The 23,092-nt window shown below is 37.8% G+C and overlaps 1 protein-coding gene across 2 annotated transcripts in view; it reads right to left on the bottom strand.

Annotated features, from left to right (window-relative positions):
- Tfec (transcription factor EC) overlaps window positions 1-23,092 on the bottom strand; it is a 66,332-nt gene that overhangs the window by 20,646 nt on the left and 22,594 nt on the right. Inside the window, exon 2 of one of the 2 annotated variants that reach the window (XM_021233496.2) lies at window positions 15,158-15,409. In XM_021233496.2, the coding sequence (XP_021089155.1) occupies window positions 15,158-15,337 (180 nt within the window). In that variant the 5' untranslated portion in view covers window positions 15,338-15,409. The remainder of the gene's footprint in view (window positions 1-15,157; window positions 15,410-23,092) is intronic. The other variant, XM_040728690.1, reaches the window with a different exon arrangement.

The following is a 23,092-nucleotide window of genomic DNA, read 5'->3' as shown; positions in this document are numbered from 1 at the left end:
CCTAGGATGCTCATACCACAAGGACACTTGCTCAACTATGTTCATAGCAATTTTATTCATAATAGGCAGAAACTGTAAACAACCTAAAAGTTCCTCAAGCAAAGAATGGATGAAAAAATTGTGGTGCATTTACATAATGGAGTGTTACTCAACTGTTAAAAGCAACGACACCATTTGAAAGCAAATGGATGGAACTACAAAAAAAAAAAGTCATCCTGAGTGAGATAACCCAGACCCAGAAAGACAATCATGGTATGTACTCCTTTATAAGTAAATGTTAGCTGTAAAAGAAAAGATAACCATGCTATAATCCAGAGACCTAGAGAAGCTAAGTAACAAGGAGGGCTAAAAGGGAGACAGAGATCTCCTTGGGTAGGGAGAACAGAATAGATTTTGCAGGTGGACTGGCAATATGTGGGCTTGGGAGCAGTGGGGATTGGATGGAAAGGGAAGGGATAAATTATTGGAAGAAACAATTGGAATTTGGGGTCATTTCAAAGGTGAGGAGTAATCTAGCAATGACAACTTCATGGAATCTACTAGAGTAATCCTAGCAAAGACACCTAGTAACAGGGGACATGGAGCCTATACCAGTCATTTTCTGTAACCAGTCAAGGCCTCTCGTGGAAGGACTGAGACTGCAACCCAGCCACAAAACCTTCTACCTACAGTTTGTCCTGCCTTCAGAGTGTTCTGGGATCAGAACCTAGCAAAATCATCATCAAAAAAACCAGAGAGTGTTCATCCAGCAACTGATAGGAGCAGATGCAGAGTCCCACAGCCAAACATTAGGAGGAGCTCGGGAGTCCTAGGGAGGAGATGGGGGAAAGATCTGAGTGGTCAGGGATACCATGATAATACAGTCCACAAGAACCAATGACAGGGACTCATGGAGGTTCACAGAGATCACAGAGCCTGTCTAAGTCTTCTTCATATATATTATGGCTGAGTAGCTTGGTGTTCTTGTGGGACTCTAAATGGAGGGAGCAGGGCCTGTCTCTGAATCTTTTGCCTACTGTGAGATCCTTTTCCTCCTACTGGGTTGCCTTGTCTAGCCTTGATGTTATAGTCCATGCTTAGTCTTATTGTATCTTGTTATACCATGTTTGGTTGAACAGCGGTCTGTTCTTCTCTCAGGGTAGGCAGAAGGGGGTAGATCCGGAGAGATGGGAGAGGAGAGACTGGGGTGAAGGGATGGAGTGGAAATTATGGTCAGGATACAATGTATGAGAGAAGAATACAGATAGATGATAGATAGATGATAAGCAGATAGGTGATAGATAAAGAGGAGTAAAGATGAATCATGTGTAAATTTAACAACTGAAACAAAAACACACATAAAGTAGTGTCTAGCATATGATAAAAACTAAAATCTCAGTCTTAAATAATAACCTGAGGAAAACAGATTAAGGTTGAAATTAGATATACTATTATTTTCAAGAGGTCAGGATAAAAAATAATCAACTAATAAAATAACAGGAAAGTAACGGAAAGTAAATTCCCAAAGCACAAATCATTTGAGGAGAAATAAATTAATAATACTATCATGTTTCTAAAAGACTGATTAAAGAAAGAAGATAAAATAAACATTTAAATAGACAGAGCATACAATTAGAGAGGGAGTTTATATGGTGGCACTTTTGCCTAAATTTAAGGTCCAATCCATGATCAGGAACCAATTCATGGCACTGCTAAAGCAGCCAATGACCTGAGACTTGATAGGTCATAGACCGATGACTCCTAATGACATACTGGTATTCCATACAGCAGATCATCACTCAGCCCTCATCAGAGACAATTAATCTTGGAAGAGACCCACAACTGAACAATATGCAGAGAGTAAGAGACTTTGGAGTACTCGATATTAAGTGGGAATGTCATTACTAAATGACCTTTAAGGTTCAGCTATCTGTGAAGAAGAGGCAATAAGATTTAAGACCCAGAGGTGGTAGCTGATGTCTCCATGGAAAAAATAACTTACAGACACAAGATAACTGATATACACATGAATTCAGAAAGACGGTGACAGCATGGCAAGACCTAAACACATTCAAACCGAACAAAACCCATGCATTGAGAAGGGAAAGTGGACACAAAGTCCCATCCCTAACCAAGAATCTATTTGTAATTGATGCTAGAAAAGACAACATCATTTTTGTCTAATTGAGTGTCATTGGCTATATCAACCATACTCCAAGTCAGGCTCCTGGCCCAGGAGTTGTTGGCCAACACAAAACAAATTCCATGTTGTTTAGGGTTTTTGTTTTTCATTTGTTTGCTTATTCGTTTTATTATTGATGCTGGAATTTTTTGTGTGTTTAGTTGGTTGGCTTGTATAGTATTTAGGTGTGTGTGTGTGTGTGTGTGTGTGTGTGTGTGTGTGTTTGAATTCTCACTTTTTGTTTTTTTCCTTTTTGAGATAGAGAAAACAGGAAGTTAGTGGGATGGGAGATGGGGAGGTTCTGAGATGAGCTGGGGGAAGGGAAGCATATTAATTAGATTCACTTGCCCTGGCTGCCTGGAGCTCTCTATGTAGACTAGGCTGGTTTTGAAGTCACAGAGATTGAGCCTGCCTCTGACACTCAAGTGCTGGGATTAAAGACATGCGCCATCATGCTCAGTCTTGTATGAAAGAATTTTTAATAAAATAAAAATAATAAATAAAAACTTTCCTCTAGTAGCTGAACCAAGATAAGTTTGTCTGCTTTCCCATCTGTCATTGATAGTCTAGACAGGACAGTTAGTCAAGAAAAACAAAGAATTCAAAATTGTCTGTTTACAGACAACATGATTCATGATCTTATATTTAGAAATCCAGAGATTCCATAAAAAACAAAACACACCAAAACATAACCCAACCCCAACCTTATTTAAACTAACAACTGAAACTAACAACTGAAGTCGCAAAACATAAAATCAACACATGAAAATCAGTTGTATTTATATACATGCGTGATGAGCAATCTGAAAAACAAATTAACACATTTTCATTTAAAATAAACTCAAAAAGAAAGACTTGGGAATAAGGTTAACTCCCATAAAGGAAAGATATATAGGCTGAAAAAGCAAAAGTACAGATAAAATTAAGGAAGACATAAGAAATGGAAAATACACCATATTTCGGGAATGAGATAATATTGTCAAGACGATAACACTACACAAAGCATTCACTTATTCAGTGTTGTTGCCATCAAATGCCAAGCACATTTTTGAGGGAATTGAAAACATTTGTTCAAATTCACATGGATTATTAAGCAACACTAAAAAACTAAAAAGAGTCTTGGAAAAGAACAAAATAGAGAACTAACACTTATGGATTTCCAAGCTGATTAAAGTTCTGTGGCAACACAGACTGTCATGCTGACATCAAGACAATTACACAGACCTGTAGGGCATAATAACAAAGGCCAAAAGAAACTTCGTAGTAAAATCAAGACCACCCAGTGGCAAAGGGCAGTCTTTTCAATGAATGGTATTGATTTCAATGGATATCTAAGAATGATTCTGGGATCTTATCTTCCACATATTTAAAAATTAACTCACAGTGGGTTAAAGAACTAAACGCAAGCTATGCAACTGTAAGACTCTTAGGAGAAAATGCAGAGCTCTTGATAATGGTGCAATCAGCAGAACACTGTTTGTCAAAATATAACTTTCAGTGACACCAGAGAAAAATAGCTTTGCCTTTGTTTATAATCGGTGCTGTCTGGATAAGAAAGCATTCTACAGCCAAAGTTATTGCAGAAGCATCTACACAAACTATAAATTGTGTGTACATCCGTCGTCTCTTTCGAGGAAACCACACACACTGTGACCTAAATTCCACTTTAAAATGATCCTTACTCTTCTTGCAATCTGACCCCTGACATGACATTTTAAAATAATGATGTCCACTCTGGAATTTCATCTCTGATTTTATTCCTCAAGCTTTTCATGTCCCTACACCTAAATTATGCATCCCCATCTAGTGTATTTAAATCCATAAACTCCCACTTTGCTTCCCATACCAGCATATTTAAGCTACACCTAAGATCTAGTTGACCTCAAGAATCTGAAGTCTAAACTCCCTGCCATTTAACTCATATATAAGCCCGAACTCTTATGTCTAGCATTCAGAATTTCATTAAAGTTTTTTTTTTACTGATTCAATGTTATTTCCACTACTTGTAAAATTTTAAAGACTTGTCATTATTATGCATACACATACTAGGGTGTTCTTGTTCTTTTTATTTTTTTTTTAATTCTCAGCAATAGTTCTCCCTCCCACTCTCCTCCTTCCACCTCTGCCCCCCAAAGCAGGACCAAGCCCTTCTCCCTTGCATTAAAGCCAAGCATATATAGTGGGTTCCAACAAGCTAGCTCATGTACCACAGATGATAGATCCTGGTTCTATTGCCAGGGGCCCCTCCGATAGACCAAGCTACACATGTCATCATAGAACTTTTATCCATTAATTGATGGAACCAGATGCAGAGATCCACAACCAAGCACCAGGCCAAGCTCCTGGAAACCATTTGAAGAAAGGGAAGAGGGAGTATATGAGAAATGGAGGCCAAGATCATGAAGGGGAAATCTACAGAGACAGCTGAACCAAGCTTGTGGGAACTCATGAACCATGCTAGGATTTTCAACAGATTTCAGACTTCACTGTGGGTGCTGATTGTGATTATAGTGAATCTATGAATTTGTAGATGAGGAATTTTCAAAGACAGTCAAACAGAACACAATAACATCTGATATGCCAGAGTTGATAATTTGTTACATGTCAGGTATAATATAATAACTCAAACAACTTAAGTCACCTTTATAGCAATTTTGTAGGGTATGTGTGACTGTCACTCTGTAAAGCAATTGCAGCTCAGAATTGAAGTAATGGTCTAGGAATAATACACCTATAAATGCAACAGAGGTTGCAATGGGACAGCTCAGTGTCTTGTAAACACAATGACATAAGCCTGATCTCCAAAACCCATTTGAAGAAAAATCAAGGGCAGTGACATTTACTTGCAATGCCAGCACCAGGGACTTGGAATCAGGTGCTGGAGACTAACAGGCCACCCAACCTCACCTACTCTGTGAGGTCACAGTCAGTGGGAGACACCACCTCCAAAAAGAAATAATAACCTAAATCCATGCTTGTAAGACACCAAGGCTGGGTTCTCTATTATCTACCCCACTGCCAAAGCAGTCTTGTCTTTAATTTGTTTTACTGTTTTGAATAGTCAGAACAATTAGGAGCTACTGACTGCATTTTTCTTCTGCACTGTTCTTTTATGAACTTCACCCCACCCTTAAGTATCAAAACCAAACAGTTCCTGTGTCTCCAGGGGTTAACTCAGGGGCCCAGCCCTATCCAACAAGCTCCTGGGAGGTAACCTGGCTTGTTTCTCTTCACCAAAGTATCGTAGGACTAATAAACATAAGTGAACCCTTAAATTTAATTTATACTTATGACTGCAATGCTTTTCCTTTACGTTCACTTAGCAACTGAAAGGACCCCCACTGTATACACTCAGTATGTTCCTAGAAATAATATTGCTTTAGAAAACCCTGTAATTTTTCTGAAATGTGTGTGTATCACTTGACAATCTCAGTATAGATACTCAAAAACATACAAAACTTATGGAAAGTTACTAGGTAAATTTGCAAGTAAATTTTCAGTGAAATAACAAAAAGCAAAAGGAGCCCTAATTGGTGTGTTTATGTGTGTGTGTGAGACATCACATATTTATTGTGAGTTTTCAAAGGATACTGACAGATTTATTTGTTTAGATCCTCGCTTTCTGCTTTCCTATGAAGATATTCACTGAATCTGAAATGGTAAAGCCTAACAGGAGACTGTTTGATAGAGAACTGTGTATAAAAGGAGATAAATTCCTGTTCTAAAGAGGCCCACCGCAGGGAAGCGTAGGCTGGAGAATGTATGCACACATGAAACACGGACTTTCCAAAGATTATTTTCCTTCCTTGTGGGTATTGATTCATTTAGATTCAGTGAGGCAGATTTTTTCAGCATTAGGATATACACCACCAATTGCCTCCAACCTTATTTTATTTGTTGAAACATCACTGAGAGGCTTAAGTGACAAGCACTGAGCCATGAAATCCTGCCGCGTTATTTTGTTATTATTATTTTTGTTCCATTGTAAGTGAATAAAAATAATGAGTGGGGCTGGAGCTGGCATTTCCTTGGCAAGCTAGCTTTAACACAAATAGGAAAATACAAAACTGTATGCTCACAGCTTCACCTCACATATACTACATGTTCATTATTCTTTTAGCACTAACATAATGAAAGTTTGTAGCATAAGTACAAGAGAAACAATTAACCAAATCCTCACATTTTATACAAAAGTCACAATAAAACATTAATTTTAGCATTTTTGACTAAATATACTACATAATTTCTTAACATACCCCGGAACACTCCAAAGCTGTTTGTAAGTAAACAAGCTCTTCAAAACACAGTTAATTATAGCTTACACATTTCGATGTTAATGTCTACATAGTTTATTTTACCAACTGCAACTCTATAAATTTTAAATTTTCTGCAGTTAAGCCATTTTCCTCTCCAAACAGTGAAAGAATTTCAAATTGTGAATGCTTACCAGTTTCAACTTGGAAGGGTCTATAACCTTCACAATAGCAATGGTCTTCTCTTTCTCCTTCATCATTTTACTCTTCTTGAGCTTGCAAACACTAACCAGGAGAGGCATACAGAAGCTCCTGCACTAAGGTGAACTTTGCTTCTTCCTTGGACTTTAAGACTAATCTGGCCTAGATTGTGACTGACAAAAGCTTGTTCATTGATGTCATGCAGTCTTTTCAAGTTCCAAGCAAGCACGGGGGCTTGTTAATGTTTACTCAGTCCTTGTCTCTGGAATGGTCTTGAACTATAACAGTTTACTTAGATTGCCAAATGCCACCAGAATTTGCAGATACCTGACTGAAAAGTACCTGAGCACGTTAACATAAATGAGTTACTATCTACCACACTATCTCTAAGAGGAAAGAATGAAGTAAAGTCAATAGACAGAAATTACAGGATGATATCTAAACTTAGAAGTTAACTAGTCATCCAGCTTCAATGGAGCAGAGAGCCAGGCCTGTCTCAGGTTTTCTCACAAGTCTAGGAACTAGTTACTTTTTTTTAAATAATGGCTGACACAGAGGTATGAGACCACTATCGTATGGTTTTCTTACAGGGATGGTATCAAGCTCTGAACCATTCATTCAAGGTATAAGTTTGACCGCCTTACTCAGAATCTTTCTGCTTTTTAAAAATATAATCAGTCTTTTTTTTTTGCTTGTTTTGGGTTTTTGTTTTTTTGTTTTATTGAGACAGGGTTTCTCTGTGGCTTTGGAGGCTGTCCTGGAACCACCTCTTGTAGACTAGACTGGCCTCAAATTCACAGAGATCCGCCTGCCTCTGCTTCCCAGTGCTGGCATTAAAGGCGTGTGCCACCAATGCCTGGCTTTACAAAGAACTCAAGAAGCAAGTCTCCAAAACGCCAAAGGATCCAATTAAAAAGTGAGGTACAGAACTAAATAGAGAATTCTCAGTAGAGGAGTCTAAAATGGCTGAGGGACAATTGAGAAAGTGCTCAACTTTCTAGTCATCCAGGAAATGCAAATCAAAACAACTCTGAGATACCATTTTTCTCCTGTCAGAATGGCTAAAATCAAAAACTCCAATGATAGAATTATGCTGGGGAGGATATTGAGAAAGGGGAACACTCCTCCACTGCTGGTGGGAGTAATGACTCGTACAACCACTTTGGAAATCAGTATGGAGATTCCTCAGGAAAATGGGAATCAGTCTACCACAAGACCCAGCAATTCCACTCTTTGGCATATACCCAAAAGAGGCACATTCATACAACAGGGACGTCTGTTCCACTATGTTCATAGCAGCATTATTTGTAATAGCCAGAACCTGGAAGCAACCTAGATGCCCCTCAACTGAAGAGTGGATAGAGAAAATGTGGTAAATTTACACAATGGAGTACTATTCAGAGGGAAAAAACAATGGAATCTTGAAAGTTGCAGACATACAGATGGCACTAAAAGAAACCATCCTGAGTGAGGTAACCCAGTCACAAAAAGAGAAACATGGTATGTACTCACTCATATATGGATTTTAGACATGAATCAGGGGAGTGCCAGCATACTATTCCACTGCCAGAAAGTCTAGGAAACAGAACCTTCATCCAGCAACTGATGAAAGCAGAGGCAGACACCCACAGCTAAACCCTGAACTGAACTCCTGGAATCCAGTGACAGAAAGGGAGAACTGATGGACAAAGGAGTTCAGACTGGGCTGGTTTAACCCACAGAAACAGTTGACCTGAACAACGGGGAGCTCTTGGACCCCAGATTGATGGCCTTGTGGAAAGCATGGGACTGACCCAGACCTAGTGAATGTGGGTGTCAGTGAGGAGGACTGGGGCCTTGGGTAATATTTATCCCTGTCATACAAATAGACTTTGAATGCCCATGCCACAATGTGGGATGCTCTCTCAGCCTGGACTCTTCAGGAGGGCCTAGACCCTACCCTGGATGGCATGACAGACTCTGGAGATCCACCATGAAGGGCTTCACCCTCCCTGGGGTTTGGAGTGGAGTTTGGGTGGGGGACTGGGAGGGTCTGGTGGGGAGGGATGGGGAGGAGGGGAGGGAGAGGGAGCTGTGTTTGACATGTGAAACAAGCTTGTTTCTAACTTAAGTTAAAAAAAGAAAAAAATATATAATTAGCCTTTATCACATGCATTTTTTCCTGAAGAGCATATACAGCTTTTCATGAAAATTACATTATAGCCATTACCATACTGTGTAGCCAAGGAAAAATGACTATATTTTATTGTTGTCCCTGATGTGATACTGCTGCCTTATAGCCATTAGAGTACTCATAAATAGGAATCTAGTGGGAACAATTAATTACAATATTGTACCTGAGTTTACAGTACTTTAGTATTTAATTGCTGACACATGTTGTGTGAGGCGCTGTGCTAATTGCTTATGATAAACTACTGAGCAGAATGTTGTTTGAGGAGAGAAAATATTGAGAAACAGAGATTTTAGAAATATTGGGTGTGATTGGGACAGACTCTAAATGTAGAGGAAAATAAAACAGAGAAGAGTACAGCATGATACTTGGAGTTCTTGATATTATTATTAGTTTTCCACATCACCCAAAATAGATTTGGGGAAACAAAGTCTCTTCAGCCATTGTAAGTTTGAGACATCTGTTGTAACACAATGGATATCAAACAAGCATAGGACAAATAACATGGAGAAGAAAGGACCAGGTTGGAGATGGCATGACATCATCTACAAAGATAGATACATAAGAAGAGATGGCTGAAGACTGGGCCTAGAGACACAGAATTTTGTCATATATTAGAAATGAAAGAGCTAGCAAAATAGATACAAACGCAGACAATCTAAGATGGATATCAGAAAGTGACTCAAGGTATGGTTAACCATGTCAAATGTAACTTGGAAGTCAAGCCAAATGAGAATAGAGACTTTGATAACAGATATTAAGTTGATATATGTATTTTTTATTTTGAGGGTTTGGTGGAAGAAAAAGGAAATGGGGAAATTATATAATTGTATTATAATCTCAGAAAAACTCTTTCAAATGATTGGTGTTAAGAGTCCTTTTAAAATCATGAAAACAAAACCTTGATTGGAGAGGAAAGAATGGGCCATCAGATGATGCTGGAAGGGAGGAAATGGAGGCAGTGAGTTTTGTTTTGAGGTGTGTGGGAGGTGGTCGGGGGAAGAGTATTTGTGCACTGAAATAACATGGTGGCCAGAAAGCAAATGTGTTCAAATAGAACTCTTTGGTCTGGTGAGATTTGAGGGGATTGTGGGAGACTAGTACAACAGTCAACGTCTGTGTGTGATTCTCGCTCAGCTGTGATATCCAGAGTCCTGCATGCTAGAAGAAGGAGGAAGAGACATTTCTCTCAATAGAAAGTTTATTTAGATTTAGTAAAAATGAAATAGATGCTTTCATAGACCTCTTCTAAGGCCCTGAATGCTATAAGCATCTATCTTAACATTGTTTAAGTAAATAATTCACTGATCAACGGTGACCTCAGCCTACAAAATGCAGTCACCCACATTCTTCAAATGGAATCTCTAAAGTAACAATTTCATTAAAACCTTCTACATTCCATCTTCTTGCAATTTCTAAAGGATCTTAACCCACAAACTAAGCAGACAACACTCAACCTTCAAGATATGTGGAAAGCATACATACAAACTTTAAAGATAACATTTCTGAGACAAGCATTTCGACACTGAGTAAAGTAATCAAATGAAGATAAGATAACATCCTTCTTGGAATATGATTCCAGGAATTAATACTGACTTCAACACAAAATTCTTTCTACATTAAGGTGACAAGGCCTCTCTCCTTTTTTCACCTCTGAATGTTGGCTCAAAAATGATTCATATTTTATCATAGTAATTTTTCTGTCTTCAACAAGGGAGTAAAGCCTATGAGTCTCAATCTAGTAATCACAGTGAAAAAGTCAAAACTGCATTGGGACCTCATGAATGTGCTTGATTATAGGCAATGTTTCTAAAAGGAATGTCAAAATTAAGTCATTCTTGGATAATTCTACAGCAGATTAGATACAGAATTGCATGCTTGAATATAATATGGATAAATGGAAGATAGATATATAGATATGTACATACATACACACATATACATACATACGGAGAGATACATACATAAACACACATTTATATACAGATACACACAAAGAGAGAACAGGGGAACCCTATAATCTTTCTCAACATTATGTGATCTTTTTGTGTATTTAGCTATATTCATTGTTGCCTACTGTCTATTTCAAGAGTGCAGAAGAAAACACCATTTCCCAGTCAAATGAGCCAACATGATTATTCATTTTAGTACTTTCGACCTTTTGTGGTCTGTAAGCAGTTACTGTTCTTTACGCTAGTAGAAAAGGGTCTATTCTTTCCTCTTTAAAACAATTCCATACTGATCATAACCCCAACAATAAAAATATAAGAATCCAGTGCATTCAGAATACCGTAAATAATGGTGAGAGTGGTGCTTTCATTTGAAATCACAGAGAAATTCAGTGACGACTGAAAATTTATTTTTCCTCTTTAAGTTTTAAAATACTTAGTGTGTATATCAAAGACCACAATATCTGAGAGCTGAATCCTCTGCTTTGATTGGCTGCTTTCCCTGAATCACCTTCCCTGTGTTCCCTGGTGTCTACTATACAAGGCCCCCTCAGCTCACACTCACTGCAATCAGCATCTATATCAGCAGAGTCCATCTCGTGAAGGGCTTCAAACCAAAGTCCACAGCCTTAACAAGTTGACAGAGGGCTTCTATATTATCATTTTTCTTTTAAAATGTTTTGTGAATGTTCGAAGGTCAGTGATGACCCAATTATTTAAGCTTCACAGGAGCCCATGGGATGAATTCAGTACTTATCCTCATCATACAAAAGGAAATCAAAAGGAAAATAAATTGCCCACCTTGCTCCACATTACCTATGTAGTGAATGACAGAGTCAAGTTTGAACTCCTGAACTCTGGAATCTATAGTCCTAACCTCAATCTAATCTATGGTTGCATTTTCATTTTTTCCCCACTAAGAGCTTCCTTTTCTCTGCAGATATGGCTTAAGAAATAACTAGTAGATGAGGAAGGTTTTTAAAGGTTTATACTTAAAAAAAAAAAAGACTGCATGCTTCTCTTTTGCTCTGTTTATGCATTTTCACCGATATACTTGTATTAGTAAGCTGTGACTGTCAACTGGACATAAGAATAGCCTCTCAGTGAAGGTCATCTGGATCACACTGAACTATGGACATGCCTGTAAAAGATTTTGTTTCTAATTGCATTAGTTGAGGTGGGAAGACCTACCCTAAATGTGGGCACCATTTCCTGGACTGGACCATGGACTCTACAAGAAGGAAGAAATGAGCTCAGTACTAACATGTATTTCCTCTCTGTCCTCTTAGCTATAGATGTAATATAGCTAGCTACTTCAAGTTCCTACCACCTGACCTTCCACACACTAGTGGATGATAACCTCGAATTGTGAGCTACAACAAACCACTTCTCCTGTAACTTTCATTTGGTTGGGGTATTTCCTCACAGCAACAGAAATGAAAGTAGCAACTGCTGAAGCTCAGTTCTCTTCCTTCCATTGCACTGCCTTTAGTGAAATATTCATATATATATATATATATATATATATATATATATATATATATATATATATGAAGAAGGTGTGACTGCTGAGTTGAACTACATGGTCCAGTTATGAGTTTCCCATGACAAAAAGAAATAATCAATAGTAAATACTTCCAAATACATGAAACTGTCATACAATCCCATTACTCTTGTATTCTAAGCAGGTTGGTTGATCAACTTGAGTCAAGTGTTGAGAGACTCTATTAGGATATGCCCAAAATTGACTTGCCAATAATTTCATGAAACCATTCAAATAATAGTTACCAAGTTCAAGAACTAGAAGTATTACTACAGCAACCAACAGTGAGAAGTTCTTACCGCCATGGAATTCAAGCTCTACTGAAGAAGCAAGCTGTAAACAGTGGAACACATTACATGGAGTTGACTGAACTCTTTACTCATTCATTCTCTAACCTTCCAACAGTATCTATCAATTACCATTGGGCATAAATTTGCCTGTGAGTAAGGTATGACATTTTTGTCAATGAAGTAACCAACAAAAAGAATGGGAAAATGTTATTGAATATTTAAAATGTATCATGTGGTAAGACAATACCATAATGAGTGCAGTCATTGAAGTACCAAATCTACATGGAGAATCATGAAGGAAAAACTTAAAGGGGGTGGGGGGATCTCAAGTTTGTGTTTCAGAGAGAATTAAAATCATTTAGACAAATGGCAAAGAATGAATGAGAGGAGGTAAAGAAAACACGTGAGGAAGTCCTGAACTCTAGAGAGCCACGCGTGGGTGGGTCTATATGTCCAAACACAGAGCTGTAGAGGGGTGAGCAAGGGTTAGTATAAAAGGAACCTGTCACTCTTGTCAGAACAAATGTCAGTTTCATCCCAGAAAAGGACATACTGTGAAGTGCTTCTCTCAATATTACTTATCTCTGTGCCAGAGACCTCTGCTCTCTGGCTTGTCTCTAATTCTAATCATCACGCCTGAACCTGAGCATACTCTCACGAACTCATGAGGTCATGCTATGGTCATCATTGGATGAATGAAATGTTCCCTTTTTTATGCTTATTTTTGTTGCTCGATACAAAACCCAAATCAATAAATAAACAAAATCTTCAATGTATTAGAATACTAGTAAAAGATTAATTTGAGACCATCCAGCTTATAGCTTGTTTGACACACATGGATTGGCATATTCATTACCTTTGGTAATTGATTCTTCTTGAAAAATAAATCATCCTTACAAAAAATAAACTGGAAGGGATAGTTGAAGGATAAATTGAATTGGGTGTGGTTCTAATATTTACTGTGCAGGTGACTTTCATCTCACACATAGTTTGTTCTTCATGAAGTGAACAAGAAAACTGGCTCTATATTCCACTTTTGAAAGTTCCATATGTATATATACATATGTATACATACATATGTATGTATATTCATATACATGTATATGAATGTGTTTATAAACTCTATAAATTTCCATATGCATACACACGCACATATGCGTGCACACACACACACATACACATATCCACTACTAAAAAGTTTAAATATACATATAAAGATTGACATTAGGTTTTGTATTTCAAGAAGTCCTACAGTATAATAATTTTGCTTTTCATTGAATAATCTATCAGGTCTTCATTCTTTCCTACTCTCCAAGCTAACATAAAACTCATTTTTAAAAACTCTTCCTTTTCTCTTGGGATTCAAATGAAACCCTGAGTCCTCTGCTTTTGTTTATCAAGGCTGTGAATTTAATGTTGTAAAAGCACCAACTTGAAGAGGGAGCACTCATGGGTAATTTAGATTAGGTGGGATAGAACAGAGTTCCACCAAACACTCAACATAAACAAGGAAAGGGAAAAGAAAGATGATGGGGGAAGTCCTTCTGTATATATGTTTCTCTTATTGGTTAATGAATAAAACACTGTCTGGCTAATGAGTCAGAAAGATAGGTGAGACTAGGATGAGAAGAATTCTGGAAAAGTTAGGCAGAGAGGGCCCTCCAGAGCAGTTACCATATAGGCCACCAAAGGAGTAACAGATCCAGACCCTTCTCCAGTAAGATAAGACTGCGTGGAAATACTTAGATTAATAGAAATGGGTTAGTTTAAGACAAAGTTAGCCAATCATAAGCCCTAGTCACCAGCCAACAGTTTCATAATTAAATAGTGTCTATGTGTTCATTTGGGATCAAACAGCTACAGGACCCAGCCAGGACAAAGAACCTCTTCTTACAGAAAACTCCATAATCAGAATAAGTTATCTACAAGAAGATACTAAAGGTCATTCAACATTCTAGTTATTTCTTACTTTGTATCATTTTTCAGTATTCTTGAAGATTCATTTAAAAGCAAAAGATGTTCTATGAAGCTAGCTATTCTTATTTATTTTGAATCCTCAGCATCACTCCATGCCCGGTATCTAGTAAGTGGTAAGGAAGAATTTATTTAAATTTTTAAAAATGTATTAAAAATCAAATGTAAAAAGTGTATTTATAATTCCATGAAATATTTAATGAAATAAGGTAACTCATTTTGTTATAGTGAACATTTTAAGACCACAAAATTGGTATTCTTTATATAACCTCTATAGGTTTCAATTCCATGGCTATTTAAAATATTGATAAATTCAACTAAAGTCACTCATAAAATATAAACCTTTACAGTTAGAATTAAACCTCCTAAATATGTACGGTTATTAGTGGCTCATTGATAACTAATTCGATATTAAAATGAATTAGTTAATTTAGTATTGAAATGGTCGCTTACAATTTAGTATGCATAATTGACTTGCATATGATTAATAATAGCAAACCAATTAGTTAAAGATACATTTCTTTTGTTATACTATCATCTGAAATAGTTTCTGCAAAATTGCTAACTTCAATTCCTAGCACTTATGACAGACTTCATAACCAGCCATTGAACATACGTGCCATTCTGTACCACCATCTTCTCTCCCAAGAGCCAGCAATTTTGAGAATGGGTTTCCTGCACAGCCAGCATCACTGTCCGGGCTCATGGGTCCATGCTCTGCCAGAGGCATACAGCTTGGTGCAGGAGGTGGTGTACTCTTGAGAGTCTGGTTGAATACCTGATGGTCAAGGGTCATGAAAGGTGCTACTTGCTGTCCCTGGACCTTCTGTAGCTGAGGCCTTGTAGAGCTTTCCAAGTGTGCCTGGACCTGTGGATTCAAAACAAATAAATGGCACGTGGAACACAATGTAAGAAGCCAGCTTTTCTTTTCCTGCAAAGGAAAAGCATACTATAACCTGGATACTTTCAGATTAAATTGATGCTTCTGTCCTAACATAACAGGATTCTAATGATATGATGATTTTTCAGAAAGGAGCTAAAATTAATGAAAGTATGTAGTATTAGCAAGGCTTGAAAAGTGGATCTCTATAACAATTCAGAATAAGTATGAAAACATTAATACTATTTGAGTATCTAGAAAAAGAAGTCTTAAAATGTTACAAGGAAGCTTCAATAACGTAAGTTGGTCTTTATACAAAACATGCTATATTATATATTTGGTTTTAATAAGAAATTTTTAATAACAGGTTTTATTAAAAAATTAAAAAGTGTTCATAAGGAAGCAGACACTAGAATTAGATACACTGTTAAAGTATGATAGTGGCAAAATCCTGGGTGTTTGTTTTTTTGACGTTTCTGTATTTTCCAGTGTTTCCATACTGAACAGAGTTTTGTTTTAAAATTTATTCATTTTTTTCTATTTTCTAAAACAAATAATGACAACAAATTAGTATGTATTCCCATGAATCAACAGGTAAAAGCATTGTGAAAAATTCTAACTATTCTGGTGTGCCAACTAAACAACTGTCATGACATCCTTTTATAAAATATATCATTAGAATTCTGGGCAACCAGGCTCACACAGATGGCCATGGTTACAGACACATGGTCCCAAAACCAAAGCACATAAAAATGGAAGCAGGATGGGTCTGATAGGGGAAGAAGGGAGGGTAGGGTGGGGAGAGTAGCCAGAGAACATTGTGTACATGTATAAAAATGGCAAGGAACAAATTTAACAAGGAATTCTGGGCATACTCAGTTTGATTGTCATAGTTAATATTACCCCATCATTTGTATAAGGATAGCTTTAAGCACCTCAGCCTTCCATTTAAAAACATGCAAATGGAGTATTCATATTAAAAAAAACCTATAAAATGGAGTATTGCCTGCCAGTTGCCTTTATATTTACAATGCTGTGATGTGACTTTTAATACATTTTCCTCAAGTGGCCTATATATAAACCTACTTAATTTTCCCTTGTGTTAAACAATAGCAAAGATCGCTGTACAGTGCTTATTTTTCTTTTTATTTCATTACACAAACTACTCCTTAAATCCCTCACCATGTATTAGTTCAAATAAATAGCCTGTAGAAAGTATTTTGCATTTATATTAGCTGGTTTGGGGTACAATATTGTAGTAGTTACTTTAGTCTAATTCTGTTATGCTGACATTTTTAGCATTATTTTAATTGTACTACCATAAAATAATTTTTCAGTCATATAAAAAAGATTAAGACTGGCCATAAAGATTACACATATTACTAATTATACTGCTATGAGTTTTAAAGCTGTAAAATAACATTTCATTAAGATGCCAATAGTAATTTTTTAAGTGTAGATGTCTAGATGATCCTAAATTGCAACGAATCCCTCTTAGTCTGTACACAGTTACAAAACAGACATGATAAAGAATACTTACAGTTTCACAGATCTGAAAAATCTTTCAGACTATGTAACCACATGAATTGTATGTAACAATAGAGCATCGTACTTACAAATGGACCATATCTCATCTTTAAAGTAAGGCATTTGGAATTAGAATTCAATTCATTAACTAATTCCTTTTTCACCTTTCACCCATTGATGCTATAGATTTTTACTGAACTTCATGCTTCCATGGGATATCAAGAATAAATGTTTTCTATGTGATCCCAGAATTCTTGGAGTTCATAATCTATTGGTTGGAACTAATTTAACTAGAGCAACCATGTCAACCACAACAGTAAGCAAAGCAACAGTTACTGGTCACTGGGATAGACAGTTTGCACATAGTGTTGTTATTTTTAATCTTCATTTAAAACCCAAGAGATATGAAGAGATATGTACCGTTAGAACTATGTTAACTGTACCTGAGATTCAGAAACATTAAATAGCATACCTGTTACCTTCAGCTAGTGGGGAGAGAATTAGAATACCTACCCTATCCCCTAGGCACAGTAACACTGGCTTCTGAATGAATTAGTCAAATTAGCAGAGTACAGCAGAAAGGCTCAGTAGTATACTCAATGAATTTCAAATGACATGAAAAAGCAGTGCTTTTTATGAACATCTTAGAAGAGTAGGTGGTTATAGGTAGGTGGTCTATGGAGAGACAGTCCTACACAGAAGGGTAATGAAAGGGAGTGTTGGATGGAAATAAGATAAATTATCAAGTGGGAGTAATGTCACAAATCTGTGTCCCTTTAGAAGCCACACAGATGCCCTTCTAAACAGCACTTTGTCTCTGTAATGATAGAAGATTCACAATGGGAACAGCCTATCTGAATGGTTGGCGACAGGGCTTAGCAAGCAACCATGGGGATTGTGTTTGGTGCTATCTACAGTCAACTAAGCAGGAAAGTCTTTGTTTCCTGCCTACAGGAAGAGTCAATAAACTGTGATAAGGCACCCCCCCACCCAGATCTCTGACTTTTCCAGTCACAGACTGATATCAAAACAATGGGAGAGCTCGGGGCAAAACACACATCAAGCAACATTCGTAATACTTAAATTGCTTGGGTTCTAAAAAAAAAAAAAACGCAAAGCATCTGCTCAATTTGTTCTACTGAATACCCCAATCTTTTCTGATGTTTGGTAAGTTTAATTGTATGTTGCTGTTCATTTATGCACCAACTCCATGACTTTTAAGAGTCAAGCCTGTGGCTCTGAGAAACGTGGTGAAGTGTAGAGGGAGACTGCCCTTTGTGTCTGAGTTCAAGTATCTTTGTCTAGTCTCACTATGGCCAGAAAGGAAGGAAAGGAGCTCACTACAGGCAAAGACCAAGCTCTTCACACTGGTCGCTCTGCTACCATGCCCCTGGTCTCAACGCAGAGATACATAGCATGTCCCTAAAAGAGAATTGTGCGGTGGTTGAATGAATACGTAGGTCATAAGACTGCAGTGTGTATGAGTGCAGTGAGGAAGGCAAGTAGCTTTGGGAATCCATGGACATGCTGCTTCTCAGGCATAGGCAGAGTACCAGTCTTTACATAGAAAGCTACAGTTGCCACGGTTTGCAACATGTCTCCCTGGACTGTCATTGGACCATTGCAAAGGAAGGAAATTTTGCTGTTGGAAAGGGTCACATTTCCAAAATTATTAACTGTGTTTTAACGTATTTTCCCAATACACTGTTGTTACAAGATAAAGTACACATAGCAAGCATCCACTCCCACACACCTGGTGATTTCACACTACCCAAGGCCTATTTATTACAATTTGGGAGTTTCACTGTTTAGTTTTGCCTATCACATCATGTCTGGCTATCTTTGGACTCTTAAAAGTTATGCTAATAGCCAAGAAATAAAAACACTTTGAAGTTTATATCTCAAAGAAAGTATCAGAACGAAATGCAGGGAAGAGAAGCTAGAGTTGTCGACTAGAGATTAAAGTGCTGATGATTAATGTGCTGAGGATGCTAGGTAGCTGGGTCACAGAGCAATGCAAACCAGTTTGTAGAAATTCCAATAAAAACAAGAAGAAATTCTAAAGACTAAAACACTGCCAGAAAAAAATGAAGAATGCCTTTGGTGGGCTTATTGTGTCAGACACAGCTGGTGAAAGTATCTGTGAGAAAAAAAAATGCCTCAGTAGACACCTCAAGTACTAAGACACTAAGAGAAATAAAAGTTCTTTTGAAAACCCAGAATATAGAGTAGCTATAAAACTATAACCAAAGTTTCATTGCTTAATGGAAATGCTAGATGATAAGACAGAGATGTCTTGAAACAATAAGGGCTGACAGTGGCTGGATGGCATTGTGACAGAGCAAGCCACAGACACCGAATTCCCAGAAAATGCCAAGAAGGACAAATATCCAAGGAAAGGTGGGGAAAGAAAAGGAGGGAAGCGAGGAAAATAGGAAGGCAGGAGGAAAAGAAAAACCAAATAAATAAATAAATAAATGAGAGGGAGCAGAAGGAAACAGAGTTTGCCTGGGCACGTAATAGTCAAAACTCACAGAAAATAATACTGAAAGAAGACGGTGAAAATCTTTTTTCCCATAGATAAGCAGGAATTAGGATGCATGGCTTGTCTTCAGTCACCATGCACATAACGAGAAGATGAAGTGAAGCAGTCAACAAGTTGAGGGGACAGATACAGGCTTGAGCTGAGTGCCACGTAAAACTTCCCTCTAAAGGTGAAGGAACAACAAGGAAATTTTCAAAGAAATAGAAATTGATGAAAATTCCTGCCAGTAGCCTTGTCTTGAGAGAGGAGTTAAAAGTCCTTCCTCAGGCCGAAATTAAAGACCCCATAAACAGGAAAGCAGTAGAAAGCCACAAGCAACAGGAAGTGAATTTTTAAATTGTCTGTTACTTTTAATTGACTTTAATCCGTGATATTTTTTTTCAAAACACTGGTGATGAGCTATTGACTGTGCGTGTCTTGCATGTCCTTTTTAAGTTCGATGTTTATGAACTAGTGAAGGATGGTAGTGGTAGGACACAGGCAGCAGGCAGGAAGAATAAGGGTTGTTTTTGTTACCATAAGGAATATGCACCACCAACTACTAATTCATAAGGTTATTTGAAAATATGCATGGACTGTTTTTAAATGAATTTTGAGAAACACAGTATAGCCATTAAAAAGCACAACCTATATGCAAAATCAATGAGAGAATAACACCATTAAAAAGTGCTCCTCAAGGGGCTGCAGAGATCGCTCAGCAGTTAAAAGCACTTGCTTTTCTTCCAAAAGACTGAGGGTCCAGTCACAGCACCCACAATTAGGCTTACTGCAATTCAGTTTGTCTAGAGCCACAGTTCATGTTGATCGGATGCCCTCTTCTGGCCACCACAGGCATTGCACACACATGGTGCACATACAAACACTCATTCATATAAACTAGAAATAATTTAAATAAAGTGTTCGATTAAAGTCCCAAACAATTAAAAAGAATCAAAAACAAACAAACAAACAAAAAACACAGCCACCAGATAAGAAAGGTAGCAAACATAGGAAGAATTCAAGGATACTTAGTAATTAACTGTATAAACAAGCAACAAACAAACCAACAAATAAATAATCAAGAGCAAGTTCTCTATTCAGGCAGATCTGGCACATCCATTCACAGGGTCTGTCTGGTCCTCCATTCCACACATCTCACATCCAGTACCCCAGTTTCTTCTGGCCACGCCTGCCTGGGTCTCTATTTACAGTAGTTATAGAAGTCTCATAGGCTTCCACCAGGAAATGCCTTCTCTGTGCCCAACATCGAAGCCCTTCTCACACTACATCCAACGCTCCAACCAGCCAGGCACTAAACGCCCTTCACCAGGATCTAGATGGATTATGTCGTGCTCACCCTTCATCAAGAAACTTCTTTTTGCAACAGATGGAGGTCATTACAGAAAACCACAACCTGAAGTCAAAAGGCAGAGTTGTAGAGCCCAATCAAACTGATCAATCTACAACACAATTCCTGTGTCTTAAGACTCGGGAGTATTCAAGGAAGAGGGGACAGAAAGACTTTAAGACCCAGAGGAACAGGGAGTTTATTGTGAGATTTTCTCCTAAGAATATCGGGGAAACTACATCTATAAGGTCTTACCACCATGACTGACAAAAAATGACCTAAACAGGGGCATCACCAGTAGGCATGCAAGGGGATACCTCAGGAGGCCTCAGCCCTAGACAAAGAACTGTAGACAACTGAGAAGTGCTGAGGGCAGGAAAAGTAGTCTTACCTAGGAAAGAGCACATCAACTGGAAAACATGCATAAAAGTAAAATTGTATAGGCTGATCAGGTTATATTTATAACACACACCCAGACAGAGATACAGGGAGACACACAGAGAAAGAAAGAGAGAACAACAAAGCAAAAGAGACCATGAATTAAAGAGAGTAAGGGGGTCATAAGGAGGAATTTAAGATAGGAAAGGGATTGGGCAAATGATGTAATTAAATTATCATCTCAAAGTAAAAAAATAACCTAGTAATCCATTTTCAATATAAAGGCACCCATAGATTATAAATAAATGAATAGAAAAAATATATTATGTGAATACTAGTCTCCCATAACACAGGAACAACTATGATAATTTCACATAGAGCAAAGCTCAGATAAGAAAGTTATCCGGAACACTGAGATCCAGCAGTTAGGGAATGGTTCAGTGGGTAAGAGTTCTAGCTTGCCAAGCATAAGTACATGAGATCAAATCCCCAATTCCGCCTAAGAACTAGAGCTTTGTCAGGTATCTCTGTAACTCCAGTGATGTGACAATTGGAGATGGGAGTATGGCTAGGGTTTGGTGGCTGCTAGGACTAGCCTCAAGTTTAGTAAGAGACCCTGGCTCCAAGGAATGATAAGTGATTACTTCTTCTAAATGATAACAAAGTACTTAATGTGTCTGCAGCAACAGAACAACGAATCCTGTGTCAGAAGAAGATGGAAATGCCAGCATGAGGAATGAATCCACTATTGTAGCTGTGAGATTCAATGGACAATCAGTGAGTGTAAGATGAATTCAACACTGTCAAATGAATATGGCTGACATCTATTGACTACTTCATCCACAAGACCATAACACCCATTTCTCTGAAGCTCACACAAAATACTGAATGAACTACATTGGGCACCACAAATCATTTTAACAACTTGAAAACATACCATAAAATGGTTGTTTGTATGAGAAAGTAGAATTCTACCAGAAATACCACAACAGAGCTAATTGAACATCCCAACGTACTTAGAGAAACACCGTTCTAAATTGTATGAGTCAAAGATTTCTCAAAAGGACTTTTGAAGCATTTTTTACTAAAGAAAATGAAAACAAAACTTTTCAGATTTTGTACCTTTCAGTGAAAATAGAAATCTGCAACTATCGAGAGATATGGATATGCACACACAGTTCTAAAATAAAATGTTCTCATGGGCTGGAGTGATGGTTCAGCCATTAAAGGCTAAGGTCAGACCAAAACTAATAAAATGTTCCTGTTGGTCTGCGGTTGCTAACTACAGATCTTCTGATAGAAGTCTATCTACCACACTTTATCAAAGAAGCTTCTCTTTACTGCAGATGCATCACCAAAACACACAAGTGGATGCAATGCCTGAAATCAAGGTACAATGAGGAACCTAGGCTCATCTATCTCACAGCTCGTGTGTCTATTCTTCAGAGAAGTTACTGGAGAAGGGCTGAAAGACTGTGAGAGCCAGAACACCAGGAACTCTGGTTTGAAACAGCCTCTCCTGGAAGTGACTGTATAAACAAGACTAGAATAATGGAAATATCAATATAAATTTTATGGGATCCTACCCCTGTGCAAAGAATTATAAGCAACTGTGGAGATTTGCGTAGAATGATCACTATACGCTCATATATTTTAATTTTTATTCACTAGGGAGTGGCACTATTTGAAAAATTACAAGGACAGGAAGGTGTGGCTTTGGAGTAGTAGAAGTACTCTGCTTGAAGAAAGTGTGCTCCTGGAGGATGAGCACACTTTGAGGTTTTCAAAGGTCATGTTAAGTCCAGTTCTCTCCCTCCCTTCCTCCCTCGCTCCCTTCTCCCTCCCCTCCCTCCTCTCTCTCTGTGAGCTGCTATGCCCCAACCATGGAGATCAG

Source organism: Mesocricetus auratus, unplaced genomic scaffold, assembly GCF_017639785.1.
Source record: "Mesocricetus auratus isolate SY011 unplaced genomic scaffold, BCM_Maur_2.0 Super-Scaffold_100019, whole genome shotgun sequence".
NCBI classification, from domain to species: Eukaryota; Metazoa; Chordata; class Mammalia; order Rodentia; family Cricetidae; genus Mesocricetus; species Mesocricetus auratus.
Note: the sequence above shows the minus strand (reverse complement) of the source record. Positions and strands in the feature narration are given on the sequence as shown.